Source organism: Narcine bancroftii, chromosome 2 (assembly GCF_036971445.1).
Source record: "Narcine bancroftii isolate sNarBan1 chromosome 2, sNarBan1.hap1, whole genome shotgun sequence".
Classification (NCBI taxonomy): Eukaryota; Metazoa; Chordata; class Chondrichthyes; order Torpediniformes; family Narcinidae; genus Narcine; species Narcine bancroftii.
Window position 1 is genome coordinate 146,244,204 of NC_091470.1, and position 16,131 is coordinate 146,260,334.

At 42.7% G+C, this 16,131-nt stretch overlaps 1 protein-coding gene across 11 annotated transcripts in view; it reads left to right on the plus strand.

The window, feature by feature from the left end:
• Positions 1-1,853: 1,853 nt before the first annotated feature.
• clstn1 (calsyntenin 1) overlaps positions 1,854-16,131 on the plus strand; it is a 102,264-nt gene continuing 87,986 nt past the window's right edge. For 8 of the 11 annotated variants that reach the window (XM_069918452.1, XM_069918439.1, XM_069918444.1 and 5 more), the window contains exons 1-3: positions 1,855-1,907; positions 2,661-2,681; positions 9,501-9,550. In XM_069918452.1, coding sequence (XP_069774553.1) covers positions 1,855-1,907; positions 2,661-2,681; positions 9,501-9,550 — 124 coding nt within the window. Of the gene's footprint in view, positions 1,908-2,115; positions 2,180-2,660; positions 2,682-3,582; positions 3,609-9,500; positions 9,551-16,131 lie in introns of those variants that run through there. The other 3 variants (XM_069918449.1, XM_069918440.1, XM_069918447.1) reach the window with 3 other exon arrangements.

The window sequence follows — 16,131 nt, forward strand, 5'->3', positions numbered from 1 at the left end:
CCCCACCGACATCTCCGTGTGCTGCAAGGCCAACAGGTTTTGGGCAGACCAAAATGCATCTTTCACTGAGTTGATGGTCTTCCAGCAGCTCTTGATGTCTGTCTCTACATGCATCCACAGGAACAACCCATAAATCAGAGTGTCCTCTGTCATGTGACAAGATCTCTGGCATCTTTCTCCACACACTCTGAGCAAATCTCCATTCTGCAAAGAGGTGGGTGACTGTCTCCACTCCAGCACAGGGAGAAAATATGTTCTAGGTAATATTCCGGTTATACAAGCAGGATCTGACCAGGAGAGCTCCTCTCACTGACGGCCAGGCCAAGTCCTGGTAGTTGTTAGTGAGCACTGGCGATGCGATATTCATCCAGATGACCGAGACAGTCTGCTCAGGGAACCACCCCACATTATTCATCAAACCCTCGTCTCTCAGTGTCTGCAGGACGTTCAATGCTGACTGCTGCCCGATGGACGTGGTCATAGGTGTTTGTCTGGATAGATGTTTCCACAAACCTTTCCAGGTGACCAAGACGTTGCGTGGCAACACCTGGGACAGGAAGAATCCCAGCACGTGGCGGCATTTGGTGGCCTAGCATTTTGGATCCACGTACAGCCGGATGCAGCCAACTGTTAAGATGTTCATCATTTCAGGCATTTTGTGTCATGAGAAAATATTCCCAGTGCACAAGACGTAAACAACATTCTTCAGGACATCAGGAAACTACCATCTTAAAAGCGGATGGTATCAGAAAAAAGCAGTGGAAGAAATATCAGTTCTCATGACTGTTTTAGGCTGAGAAAAGTATCATATTTGAAGGTTGCCTGAAAAGATGTAACATTTAACAATTTCATCTCCAGACTGAGAACTTATGGAAGATGGAGTTGGTATCTCGGAACACTGGACAATAAACAATTCAATTTCATTTAATTCATTCTTGCACAAGGATGACACCCATCTTGGTGAGATCTTCCACCGCCAAAAATATCAATGAATGTGTATAGCACCTTTCTGGATGTCTCTCAGTGCTTTCACAGGCATTGGAAATGCAGTAGACATTGTGAGCACCACCTCCCACAAGCAAATGAGATCGTTTCCGTTGGCTATAGTGAACTTGTGATAAATGTTGGCAGAAACTCCAGTTTATTTCCACATTTGTCCCATAAAATTTATCACATCCACCTGTGGGAGGACGACGTGCCTTGGTCTAAAGTCTCAAAAACGCGTTGTGAAAGGCTCTTCAGCCCACCGAGACTATGCCAGCCATTAAACACCTGCACTCTTTCAAGTTTATACATACACAACAGGTGACACTTCATTTCTCTCAACCACAATGCACACATAAAACATTTCTCACACAGCACATATATGCATCAAAAATATAATATAAAATAACTATTTATGTATTCTGGAATAAATTACTGTTTCATTTTTAAGAAACCCAAAGTTACAGGGTACCATTCATCAATTGCATTTTTAAACTGAATTTAATTTAGAAATACAGGACTTTCTGGGCTGTGAACCCATACCACCCATGTGACCAATTAACCTAGTGATCCTGTATGTCTTTGGAAAGTGGGAGGAAACTGGAGCCCCCGGAGGAAGCCCACGTGGTCACAAGGAGAAGGTAAATCCTACATTTTTAAAATCTCACTGCAGTGCTATCAATGGCTCTGTGACTGAACCGTACAATGGCCAGAACTCTAATTGGTTCTCAGATTCAAGCATTGCCATTCTGGTTTATGACATGGTTCAAGTCCAATCATCTGCTCTCACATATTTCTACCTGGTGCAAGCCTTCTTTTGTGATAACTGGTGATGCAAATCCATAGCAACCACAAGAGAAGGAAATGAAAATGCAAGGGAAGGGAGAGCTGAGTTTAGATCTGATAAACCGGAAACAAAACAGGTGCCATTCTTGATGTTGCTTATAAATTAAATCCACAACACCGGGTCATATTTGTCACGACAATGTGCCTCACAAATTTATTCAGAGTAAAATAACACCCTCATTGCCTTGAGCGTCCAGCAGATGAAGGGGGAAAAAAAATGTTGTTCAGAACCACTGTAACTATAGCAACCCTTGGCCAATAACTGCATTCATTTGTTTTACTTCACACTGGTAGAACAGAGCTGCATCATCTCAGACCAATTTTTAAACAACATAGACAATACAGCACTGTACGTTCTTCCCGTGTCTGTGTGGGTTTTCCCCAGGGGCTCCAGTTTACTCCCACCCTTCATAAATGTAGGGGGGGTCAATTGGGTGGCACAGGCTCATGGGCCGAAAGGGCCTGTTATCATGCTGTACGTCTAAATTTAAAGTTAAAAATGTAGCATGGAAATGTTCTGAATATATTGAAATTAGCCTTTATGACCAGCTCATAGATTTCCTTCTGAAAGTCAGTGCCATTGCGCAAGGCAGAGGTTTAACATAAAGGGATTATGGTTGGAGGCAGGGAAGGTTCCATCCAGCACTCAACTATTGCTCAGCATCTTGGAATGATTTAGCTCATCAGGGTGTGCCCATTAACCAAAGTCTCCCACAGTGGGTGATGCTGACTAAGTCTAAAGCACAGCGGTGGTATGGAAAGTAAGAGCATTATGGTGGCTCATTCATCTCGCAGGTCCTAATGTGTGTTCTCCTCACCCTTTCTGATAGGACACAGAACACGACAGCAAGGTACAGTCTTCAATGTTGAGCTGACCTATATATTCCTCCCAAATAAAATGCTAAACTCTTCTGACCCCATAACCCTCTATTTTTCTTCCATCATGTGCCGAAGAATCTCTTAAATGTTTCAGCCTTCACCGCCACCAGCAAGGCATTCCAGGCACCCACAACTCTCTGTGTAAATAGCCTTATCCCTGATGTCTCCCCTAAACTTTCCTCCCTTCACTTTGTAGAGATGGGCCCTGATATTTGCTATTCCTGGACTAGAAAAAAATGCATTGACTGTCCACCTTACCCATGCCTCTCAAAATCTTGTAGACCTCAATTAAGTCTCCTCTCATCTTTCTGCACTCCAAAGAGTAAAGTCCCTCTCTGCTAACCTTGCCTCATAAGACTTATTTTCCAATCATTGCAACATCCTCGTTAATCTCTTCTGCATCCTTTCCATAGCTTCCACATCCTTCCTATAATGAGGTGACCAGAACTGAACACAATTTTGGCCTTTCTCCAATTCCCCTACTCCGTGAGAGAAGGTGTGGTATCCTGGACAATATTTCTCCCCCAATGAACGTTGTCGATTCAGATGATCACATTGTGATTTGTTTGCAAGTCAGTTGCTGTGTTTTCCCATATCACCATGGTGAATACAGTTTGAACACTGTCATTGGGGAATTCTGTGGGGTGTGCAATACAATTGCACATCTTTCTTTTCTTATTCTGTCATTGCTGAAGACACTCTGATGGACAAACAGCCCTGAGGTTTTGGGTCAACGGCTCCCATCCTGAGGTGAAAAAAGATGAAGATGCGATGTGATTTATCATCACCTGGGTCTTTGCTTTGACTGGGATGGATAAAAACAAAACCTTATGACTGTATCACTCACAGCTCATCAAACCCTTGTTCTTCATCATTGAGGGTGACAGGATGGTACAACGGTAAGTCATTAGCTATGAGAGTGTACGTTATATGCATAAGTACAGACGCACCAAATTTCATACTTCCTCCAGCCACACAAGTTGTGCAAAAATCCTGAACTGAACCCCCAACTACCCCTAAACTGAACCGCCAACTAACCCTAACCTGAACCCTACACTTAACCCTAACTTGAACCCCAAATCTAACCTCCCAACAAACCAAGGCCTGACCCCAACCCTCTAACATCAAAACCTGACCCTAACCTGAACTTGAACCCCCAAACTAACCCAAACTTGACACCCCCAACTAACCTGAACCTCAACCCCCCCAACCAACCCTAACCTCACCCTAACCCAAACCTCACACCCAACCCTATTCTAAAACCCCACACCTAACCCTAACCAAAACCCTAAACACCTCCCACCCCAGCCTTAACCATACCCAACCCAGTCTAACATGGCCCCTCCACCCCAAATACTAACCCACAGAATGGCACAAGGATTAATTGAAATGCACTCCATGGTGAGAGCAGTTGAGTGGCCTTTGTTCTGTACAAGGGCCAAGGGATGCCAAGAACTGACTTCTTCACGAGGGGTGAACAAGGAGAAGATGCTATCTGAGGCATTCAGTGGTCCAACCCAAACCCAAACCTAACCCTTGCCTGAACCCCCAACTAACCCTAACCTGAACCCCACACCTAACCCCAACTAACCCAACCTCAACCCCCAAACAACTTCAACCTCAACCCCCAACTAACCCAACCTCAACCTTTCAACTAACCAAGACATGAACCCCCATACCTAACCCTAATGCCAAAAGTATGAGTTAAATTACCACAATATGCCATAAATCTGAAAAAATACATCAGATATAACTGTATAAATAATGAACACTGTTATCTTACAGGACCAGGAGTCACTCTGATGCTCACCCTGGGTACATGTTTGAATTTTGCACAATTTCTCTATTACTAGGTGAATTTTCCCTGGGTTTTCCTTTCTCCTCCAACATCCCAAGCCCTGGCTTGTTGGAAGGATAATTTGCTCCCATAAGTTGACCCTGATCGAGAGGAATGGCAAGCATTGATCATGCAACTCAGAAAGAGGCCCTTCAGCCCACAAAGTATGCATCAACCACCAAGCCAGCAAAAACACAAATCGATGCATCCCATTTAATTCTCCAAGTTCAGATTTATTGTCAGAGTAGATGCATGACATCACATACAGCCTTGAGATTCTTTTTCCTACAGGCCAGCCAGTATTCTATATCAGTAGTACAAAAAAAAGAGGGAAATGTAAACAAAGAAAGAAGTGTAAATAAACTGATTGTGCAATACAGAAATTTTTAAAAATTCATTTGTATAAAAAGGGGCAGCATGGTTGGCGTAATGGTTAGCGCAACACATTTACAACGCCAGAGATCGGGACCAGGGTTCAAATCCCATGCTGTCTCTCCCTGTGTTTGTATAGGTTTTCCCCGGGGGCTCGAGTTTCCTCCCACCATTCAAAACGTACAGGAGGATGTTGGTTAATTGGTGTAAATTGGGCAAGGTGGACTCTTGGGCTGAAATGGCCTGTTACCTTGCTGTATGTCTAAATTTAAACATCTAAAATTTAAATAATATACAAAGTAAGAATCCTGATTGAATTTTTTATTGAGGAGTCTGATGATGGAGGGGTAGCAACTGTTCCTGAACCTGGTGATGCAAGTCTTTTCTCCCCATGTCCCCTCCACATTTGGGGCAATGGTGGTCACAAGCCGGCTGCTCCGCATCTCCCTTCCTCCCTGGGTTTGATGCTACAAAGCTCAAGGCAGTGGCGATTCTACCACAGGCTGGCCACAGCCAACCCTGGCCCCAATTTCACAGATTCTTACTGAGCATCTGTTGTAGAAGAGAGGGAGCATGCTGAAGATTTTGTTGGAGCATTTTGATGGAATCTTTCCCCTGTGTTGCCTGGTGCAGGGTTGGAGGAGACATGAGGAAAGTGTACCATTAACTTCAATCATAATTTGTTTTGAATGGATGATCCTTGACTGCAATTGACGGTGATTGGGAAACGTCTCTGCACAATTGTCCATGTGATCTACTCCTAATAACAGTCACTGACGCTTCAACTAGAAATTCCTACCTCTGTCCAAATTTACATTCATTAACAAAAGCAGTGTGACATAGATATTCCCAAATTTGAAGGAGTTAGTTCACACATTTGAGTTGACACTGCTTCTGTACCTCAGTCCCAGTGAAGAGTTTCAGCTTGAAACATCCACCATTCTTTTTTTCCCACTGATGCTGCTCAACCTATTGAGTTCCTCCAGCTAATTGTATTTGGCTTGAGGAACAATTCAGCTTGCTGTTTTAGTGAAATCATGAACCAGTTTCAAATGGATGTGTTAACAATGACTATAGATATTTCATATTCCTAGAAAAGTTCTGCTAATCGTTCACGGAACTGGTTGGCAATTTAATATTTGGCATTTAAAACTTTCAATGTCTTTGTTTTGTAATCAGACTCATGTATCCTTTCCAGAATTAGGCTGAATGAACTGCAGTGATTGAAGACTTCACTCTCCCCCCAAAGATCCTACAGTTCCTCATTGTGTCATTGTCTTCATGCCATTTTTCATTACTTCCTTAAAAATTGTGCTCATAATTTCCCCAGGGAGAAAGCAATGTAGAAGCTGAAAAGAACTGGTTTCATCTTTTGAGTGAAATGATGACAGAAGTTTTGCGCAGTTCTCTGCAGGGAATACCAAACTTGGAGAGAATTTAGAAACTACCCACTTGCTCAAACATTTCATGGAACAAACAGCAGAAGTTGAACAATTCAGTTAACCGTTCCAGCGACTAGTCATAGCCTAGAAACTGCTTCAAGGCTTTGCCCTTAGAGATCCCCATTCTAACTTCAAGTATGAGCAGTATTTTCCTAACTGTGTGGTGAGAAACTTTACCCTCATGTAGTTGTGCACTTGATTTAAGATAAGGTTGTGCTTGACATGATCCCCTTAATTGAGAATTTAGTTTCTGGGGAGGTCCATATTTTATCTCTTTTCTTTGTTATTTTGTTGTGTCACAGGCGGGGGTGGCACTGATTGTTCATCCCGAACTTCCCATGAATTGACAAGGAGATAAAGTCAACCAGGCTGGTGGGTCTGAAGTCACGTATGGGCTAAACCAGGTCAAAATTGCTGACTTCCTTCCTTGAGGGATCTTAGTAAACCAGATTGTCCAGAGTCTGCTGGTCAAATAACTCTTTTAAAGGTTCAAGCTTCCTTTTATTGTCCCGTAATAGTATATTAAAAATGCCCTGTACATTATATTCTTCAACGTTTGCCCGCTGTAAGGCAAACAAATTTAGTCTTATGAGCATTGCCCGGCACCCTGGACAATAGGAGAAAGAGAAGCAAGAGACACTAAGGGTCCGTGGATTCACCTCCAGTGCTCCCACAGCCTCCGAAGCTGCACACACTCCAGTTTTAAACCGTCCAGGTCTAAACCTCCAATATAATGAAGAAGCCTTCACTGCCTGATGCCCTTCTTGCCCTCAGCACCCTCTCGATTCCTGGTTCCCAGGATCCAGTCTCCAGCAACAACTTCACTGCATTTCCATAATCCCTGTTTATCCTGCATGTTAGCCTTCCCCTCATGCAGGACAAGAGGTGTCCACTTCTGATGCTCTATTTTTTTTTATCATGAACATGGGTTGACCAAGAATTATTCAACAGATCGAACAGCATCTGCAGAAAGAGGTGGTGACTTAAAATTTGTCTCAGCGCAAATGTTTTCCAATTCTACTGAAGGGTGGTCAAAATGCAATCTTAGAAATTCAACTTGGGTCATTCGCATTTTACTTTTAACAAGCACCCTTTTTATGAAGCTTGGTTACATTCGATTCAAGAAGGTGGGCAGGCTTGCATTTATATAATGACATCCACAACCTCTGGATGTTTGGGCAGCACAGTGAGGGACAAAGACTCAACAGAAAAAATAGCCACCTTGTTAAAAGAAGTCCGATTGCTACAAGTTGCTTTACAGATAAATGTTGTTTGAAGTCTCGTGACTGGACTCAAGGATGAGATTATGGAATACCTGGACGTGTATGAAAAGATAAGCCCAAGAGAGTGTGGTTTCCTTAAAGGAAAATCATGCCTGACAAACCTATTGTAATTTTTTGAAGAGATCACGTGGGATAGACAGGGGAGATACAGTGGATGTTGTGTATTTGAACAAAAGGCCTTCAACAAGGTGCCATACATAAGGTTGTTAAATAAGACGAGAGCCCATGGAGTGACAGGAAGGAATTACTAAGCATGGGTAGAGTTTGGCTTTTCAGCAGGAAACCGACTGTAGGAATGAAGGGGTCCTATTCTGGTTGGCGATTGGTTACCAGTGGTCTCCACAGGAGTCGGGGTTGGGGCCACTTCTTTTTACGTTGTATATAAATGATCTGGATTGTGGAATAGATGGCTTTTTGTCTAAATTTGTGGATGATACCAAAATAGATGGTCGGGGAGGTGGTGATGAGGATATCGAAAGGTGACAGATGAAATACAGTGTTGGGAAATGTACAGTCATGCACTTTGGTTGGACTATTATTTAGACAGGGAGAAAATTCAAAATTACAAGGTGTAAAGGGGCTTGGGAGCCCTCATGTAGGATATCCTAAAGGTTGACCTCCAGGTTGAGTTGGTGGTAGAGAAGGCGAATGCAATGTTGGCCTTCATTTCTCAATGGATGTAATGTCGAGACTCTTTCAAGCACAAGTGAGACCTCTCTTGGGGTACTGAGTGCAGTTTTGGTACCGTATTTGAGAAAAGACGTGCTGAGGTTGGAGAGGGTTCAGAGAAGAAATGAAAGGGTTAGTATATGAGAAACAATTGCCAACTCTTGGATTGTATTCGTTGGAGTACAGAATGATGAGGGAAACCTCATAGAGGCATTTTGAATGCTGAAAGGCCTGGACAGAGTAGATGTGGCAAGGATGTTTCCCAGGAGTCTTGACAAGAGGGCATAATTTCCGGATAGAAAAGGATTCCATTTGAAACAGAGATGTGGAAAATGTCTAGTCGGAGGCTCGAGTGTCTGTGGAACCTTTTGCCACAGGTGGCTGTGGAAACAAGTTCGCCGGGTGTATTTAAGGCGGAGATTGACAGGTATTTAATGAGTCAGGGCATCAGTGGTAACGGGGAAAAAGCTGGGGAGTGGGGCTGAGTTGGTGGATAGATGAGTTCAGGATTAGATTGGTGGGAGCAAACTCAATGGGCCAATGAGTTGACTTCTTCTCCTATATCTTGTGAAATCCTGTGACTGTACTAAAGCAGTAGATCATAGATGCAATGGACAATTTGCACATCACATGTTCCCACAAACAGCAATACAGTAAGCAGGTCCTGATTAAAGGATTTTGGCCTGAAACATTGGTTGCCTATCGCCTTTCATGGATGCTGCCTGACCTGCTGAGTCCTCCAGCGCTTTGTGCGTTGACACAGTAATTTATGTTACAATAGCTCCCTTGCTCTTCTTCACGATAGTGTCAGAGCTCTTGATCATTGACTGATAAACCAGTCTCAATTAAAGGTCCCAACCTGAAATTTTAATTGTCCATTTCTCTCCGTAGATGCTGCCTGACCTGTTAAATCACTGCAATTTTTAAAATTTAGACGTACAGCACAGTAACAGGCCCTTCTGGCCCACAAGCCCACGCTGCCCAAAACCCCAATTAATCTACAACCGCCATATGTGGGAGGAAACCAGAGAATCCAGAGGAAACCCATGCAGACATGGGGAGAACGTACAAGCTCCTTATAGACAGGACAGGATTCGAACCTGGGTCATTGGCACTGAAACATCATTGCGCTAAACATTCTCTCTATTCACCCAATATTCCAGCATTTCCTTTTTTTTTGTGTTTCAGGTCAGGTCTGGCCATGTTGATCTCCAAACAACAAACAGCATTTATGGCAGGTAGGTTGGAATGTGTGACCACAGCAAACAGTCTACTAGACCACGAGACATCAATGCAGAATTAAGTCATCCGGCCTATTGAGCCTGCTCTGCCATTCGAATCACGGCTGAGGTAGGTTTTCCCCTCATGCCCCTACTTCTCCTCATAACCTTTCTGTTCCTCACAAAGCCAATTTAATAATTAACAAAATACTTTTAAAGCATTTTCTTTTAGAGCAAAACAGAAAAGGTGGCAATTTCTCCACAATTCCACTGGAGAAAAGCAATAAATGTATCAATGTTACATATTTCTCAACAGTGTGATCATCAAGGATCACTGACCCAGTCATCTCCACACTGAGCACTATATATTGACACCATTCAATAACCTGACAATGCTTGCTGTCATAGCTGCTTGAGTGAGATACCAGCAGGTCACAACACCCATTGATCTACATGAATTCAGGTGAGGAAGGAAGGGAGAAATGTAGTGCAGCTGTAGGCAAGACAAATTGCAGCATCCTGTGTAGCTCCGGATATAAGGGCTGTCACACATCTGCCACAGTGTCGGTGCTGGGCAAATAATTACACCTTAGAATTCTAAAACTTTCTTGTATCCAGACCATCCATTCTCAACTTTATTTCGGCCAGGGCCACCACCACTGAAGACTCTGCTCAATGTTTACGGGTCCCCTTCCTTGTGAAGCAGTCAGGTTTTGGTTTCTTCCGTACTTCACTCCATCCCACCACGTTAAAAAAAAAAGAAAAATATTTATGTTATGTGAGATGGAAAAGAAAGGCTTTTTTGCTTAAATGTGCTGTAGGCACTGGTGGGAATAACTGATCTAGATGTACCCGAAGTTACAATTATAGTTTGTAGAATCCAAGATGGACGTGATGTCACCCTGATTCTAATTAGTATGCACTGATCTCAGGGAAATAAATAATTCTGTCAAATAAATGTGCATGTAATTTTAATAATTGTATCAATTGCTACAATCTTAGAATTACATTATTTTGATAGATTACATGTCATTTGGATACCAGAGTGCCTGATAATTAACTCACAAAATGAATGCCACTAGGCTGCCATTGTTTTCCTCCAACTGTCTCAATGGAAGCATGTACACTGCAGGAATGCAGAGTGCATTTCCACACAAATCGAAACACCGCAGATGCTGGAAACCTGAAAACTCTGTGGGTCAAAGAGCATCTGTGGAAAGAGGAACAGTTTCAGTCTGCGACCAGATTTTCCTTGACTGAAACAAAAGCAGAAGGAAAGGTCTCCAGTTGAAAATGCTGATTCTGTTTCTCCTCCCACAGATGTGGCCTGAACTGGGTATTTCCATCATTTTCTGTTTGGGTTTTAAACTTCCAGTATCTGCGGTTCTTGAATTTCATTCCTATTTCTGATTTCAGTTTTATTGTCAGAGTAGAGAGTACATACATGACATCACATACAACCCTGAGATTCTTTTTCCTGCGGCCATGGAAGAATTACCACTCAATGGTAATGAAATAAAGAACTACACACAGTTCAAAGAACTGTAAACAGATAACAAATGTAAGCAAACTGACTGTGCAACACAGAGAATAAAAAAACAAAATCAATAAGTTGCACAAATAAGAGTCCTTAAATGAGTCCCTGATTGAGTTTGTCATTGAGGAGTCAGATGGTGGAGGGAGAGCAGTTGTTCCTGAACCTGGTGGTGTGAGTCTTGTGACACCTGATGGCAGCAGTGGAAACAGAGCGTGTACTGAGTGATGTGGATCCTTGATGATTGCTGCTGCTCTCCGACGACAGCGTTCCTTCCCCTTTGATGTTCTCAATGGGGGGAGAGTTTTGCCTGTGACGTCCTGGGCTGTGTCCACTACCTTTTGGAGTGCTTTACACACAGAGGTATTGGTGTCCATGTGTGGTCAGCACACTTTCCACCAGACTTCAAGAAATTTGCCAGGGTTTCCAATATCATACCAAACCTCTGCAAACTCCTGAGGAAGTAGAGGCGCTGACGTGCTTTCTTCATGATGACATTAGTGTGTTGAGTTCAGGAAAGATCCTCCGAGATAGTGACTCCCAAGAACTTAAACTTGCTCACCCTCCCTACCTCTGATTCCCCAATGATCTCTGGATCGTACACCACTGGTTTTCCCTTCCTGAAGTCAACAATCAGCTCTTTGGTTGAGATGGCATTGAGTGCAAGGTCACCACAACGACATCACTACATTATGGCTTGTTAACTTTACTGAGGGAGAACCTGTAGTTATCACTTTTTCCTGCCTATTCCTTCATTTTACACTGCCCCTCCATTTTACAATCTATTCCTCCATTTTACAATCTTCAATAAATTATTCCAGCAGACAGTTTCAGTCTGCAATAAACTGATGCCTCCCTTCTTTCATGATTGACCTCCCATGGAACTACCTTCTGGAAGGACCAATGGATATTAAAGTTCCCGATGCTTATTTGACAGTGGCAAAATAAATGATGTATGGAGCCCCTGAGGCGGGTATTGGCCTATATTTGGCACTGGAGTCGAATGGTGCGTTATACTTTCTGTTATGAACACCTACGATAATATCTTTCTCTCTCTTTCACTCTGTCTGGTTCTCACAGGTCTTCTTGCTTTCTATTTTTATGCTCAAATGCAGCAATAACTTTCCCCCACGTTCCCTCCCCTCTTCTGAGAGGACATTTCAAGGTTACAGGTTCCTGGACACACAAGAGCTTCAAGCTATTAATCAAGAAGAGATGCTCACTAACTAGAATAAAACACCAGTAATACAACTGCACTCTTATTATTCATCTTTTTAAAAAATGATACACAGTGGAATAATAAATTTTAAAGCGAAGCAGGTGAGTCTAAAAGGAGCAACAGGGAAGGAGACCAAGGCAGTGGAGCAGAAAGGGGTTCAGACAGAGGTCAAATGGGCTGTGGGCTGCTGGAGGCTGGATCTATAGGGTCTGGGATTCATGAGAGTGCCGATGGTGACCAAGGCTTCTGAAGGGCCTTTGGTGCTGACAGCTTCTTAATTGGACCAAGGTTCACTGGTGGAAATGACAGGAAGCCGTGCAGTAGTGGAGGTTATGGGATGGTGGGAGGCAAATCCACACACACTCAGTGTCTCTGAAGAGACACTTGTCTCACTTATCAGTAGGGGCTCTGGGCACGTGGCACCTCTTTGTGTGCCTTAATGGCAAGCAAAAGTTGAGAAATTTTGTGTATTATACACATGAAAATGATGCAGATGCTAAACCATAAGGATTTCTGAATGAGAAAGTAACAGATTATTCGAGTTTTGCTCCATTCTAATGCAAAAGGGATTACAGTTTTCGTTTAAAATATCAAATGAGGAGAAAAATTCCTCATAGGGTTCAGCACTTCAAAAGGGAAATGTCACTGATGTTAGAAATCAGAACCAAAGCATTGTTGAGACATTATCTCTCTGTCTCATTCTCTGACATTACACAGCCGCTATGTTCTAGGAAATTATTGCCATTTTCCCAGAACACATTGCCATGTAAAAAGGTCGGAATGGGAATGAGGGTGCCATTCCCGCTCCGATACTTGACCTCATTGACCCCTAGTAAATTTACTAGAATGCTTGCAGTGTAAAGTTAACGTCCGGCATTCCGCGAGCAACGGGCTCATGAATAGCATGTATCAATGTGCACATTGCCAGTCCTGCCTCTTTAATTACCGCATTTCCGGTAAACTATCTAAACTCATGTAAGGAAACTAAGATTTTAAGTTTTGGTCATTAATGTGTGAATGACCAAAGCCGAGATGTCGGACATTCTTCAGATTGGTAAAATCCACAAAATTCTATCTAAAAAACTCTCTCTCTCTCTCTCTCTCTCTCTCTTTCTGTTTCCCCTCCACCCCTCTCTCCCCCAGGTGGCACCTGATCCATTGATTTTTTTCCAGGCTTTTTTGGAATTTAGCATTTATTCAGATGGTGGATCTGAAACCTACCAAAGCTGGAATGTTTGAAATGGAAAATTCACAATTTCAAAGGCTGAAATCTGAACAGAAATTTTGTACGCAATGGTTATATTTCTCGTTCAAAATCTGTCTATTTTCATTTCCATTTGGGTGTTCTTCAATTTCAAAGAGTGATGAATTTTCCTCTCTCCAGCCCAGATTGAATTTCCCTCCCTGATTGAAGCTCTGGAAAGGTGGCACAGTTAGTGTAACACTATTACAGCACTAGCGACATGGGTTCCAATCCGGCACTCTCTGAAACGAGTTTGTACATTCTCCCCATGTCTGCGTGGGTTTCCTGCCATCCTCCAAAAAAAATGTACGGTTAATTGGTGTATCTGGGCGACAAAAGCTCATGGGCCAGAAGATCCTGTTTACCGTGCCATATCTCTCAATGTTTTTAAAATTAATTAGCACTCCTAAAGACATCCTCATCGAAATCTTAAAATTAATCCTATAAAAATTTTCAGACCAGAAGTATCGACACTTCCCTGGAACTGTTTTACGAACACGATCATCCACAACTTTTCACCCATGGTGAAATGAAGAAATGTAGTTCCGATTAGATATGGCTTTTGATGGGCTGATACTGTGTACTTTGAAAGATGACTAACAAGCAGTGAAAAGTCATTGTCATTTTAATTCACTAGTTTTTAAGATGTTGATGTAATGTAATCAGTTGCTTACTGAATTGTAGCAGTAATTAATTAACTGCTTCCAACTATCTCTTAATTATAGCTCCAATGATCTTATACCAAAGGAATGGGTTCAAGCACGGAACCCTTTGAAGTCTAGGTCACACATATCTAAACTTCTGTGCAGAAGTAAGGAATGTTGCACTGACAGAGGTTCTGTTGAGATGTTACATTGAAACTGTATCCCCTCTCTTAATTGGATCGAGTGGAGAGTGATTCTCTGAGTAAAACACGAAAGGTGCAGACACCGTGATTGAGATAAAAACACAATGCTGGAGAAACTCAGCAGGACAAACAGTGTCCTTGGAAAAGATAACGAAACATAGCTGACGTTTTGGGCTCAAGCCCTTCATCAAGGTATGAGTGAAATGTAGGCAGGCACATGAACAAAGTGGCGGGCAAGGGGTTCTAAACTAACTCAGTGGCAGGGAACAATGAGTCATGATTGAAGGGAGTTATGTCACTGGAAGGCTTCTGCCAGTTCCAAATGGTTCAGCGCAAGGTCCCTTGACCTTACGATACAAATGATCGATCCAGTGGTTCTCAACTTTTTTCTTTCCTCTCACAATCCACTTTAAGTAATCCCTATGCCATAGGGACTCTGTGATTAGTAAGGGACTGCTTAAGGTGGTTTGTGGGTGGAAATAAAAAGTTTGAAAATCACTGTTTTAATCGTACCTAATTGACTCGTTATGTGCACGGTTTCATAACTCCAAAGGAAATGGGCCAATGACAATTTTTCTCAAGCAAAATAAATTGGGTCAAGACCATTGATTCTCAACCTTCCCTTCCCACTGACATACCACTTTAAGCAATTCCTTACTAATCACAGAGCACCGATGGCATAGGGATTACTTAAAAGTGGCATGTGAGTGGAAAGAGAAAGGTTGAGAACCGCTGATTTAGACCTATTGTAGAAGGTCTGATCAAGAATATTGCAGATGATACAAAAGTTGTGCGTGAGGTTGGCAATGAGGAGGAAAGCTCTAGATTTCAGATAATCTGGGCAGTTGGCCTGGAGTTCTATCCAGAGAAGTGTGAGATAGTGAATTTGGAGAGGTGCAGCAAGACAAAGAGGGTATGTCAGAATCAGAATCAAGATTTATTATTAGGAATGTCACAAAATTCATTGTTTTGTGGCAGCATAACAGTGCAAACATTTACATAAACCACCACACAAAATAAATTAAAATTGGTGGAAGAAAAAGTCAAAGTGAGGCAGTGTCTGTGGTTCATTGGTTCATTCAAGAATCTGATGGCAGAAGGGAAAAAGCTGTCCTTGCTGAGTGCTCATCTCCAGGCTCCTGTACCTTTTTCCCCATGGTAGCAGAGTGAAGAGGTCATGGCCTGGGTAGTGGGAATCCTTGAGGAAAGAGACTGCTTTCTTAAGACACTGCCTCTTGTCCTCAGTGGAGTGAAGTCTAGTGCCTGTGATATTGCAGGCTGAGTTAACAACCCTCTGGAGTTTTTTCCTGACCTGAGCGTTGGCACCTCCATACCAGACAGACAGTGATGCAACCAGCCAGAATAGTCTCCATGGTACACATGTGGTAGACGTTTTGGGAGTCTTTAGTGACATACTGGATCCCCTCAAACACCTCACAAAGTCTAGTCACTGGCAAGCCTTCTTCTTGATTGCATCGACATGGAGGCCCCAGGACAGATCTTCTGATCTGTATGTGAACGGAATGAAGGACCTTTGAGTTTTTGTGTGTGAATTAGTAAGGGTAGCTAGGTTAAAATGGTTTCTGAGTTTATTTTGTTTCTTAGGCAGTTACAGGGTGTTTGTAAAACCATATCCCACATCAGGCCCCTGGAGTATTGCACGTAATTCCGGTCGTCATGTTACAGGGGTGATGTCATTGGTCTGGAGAGGATGCAGAGGAGATGTTTAAAGGCATCAGCTGCAGCTATGAAGAAA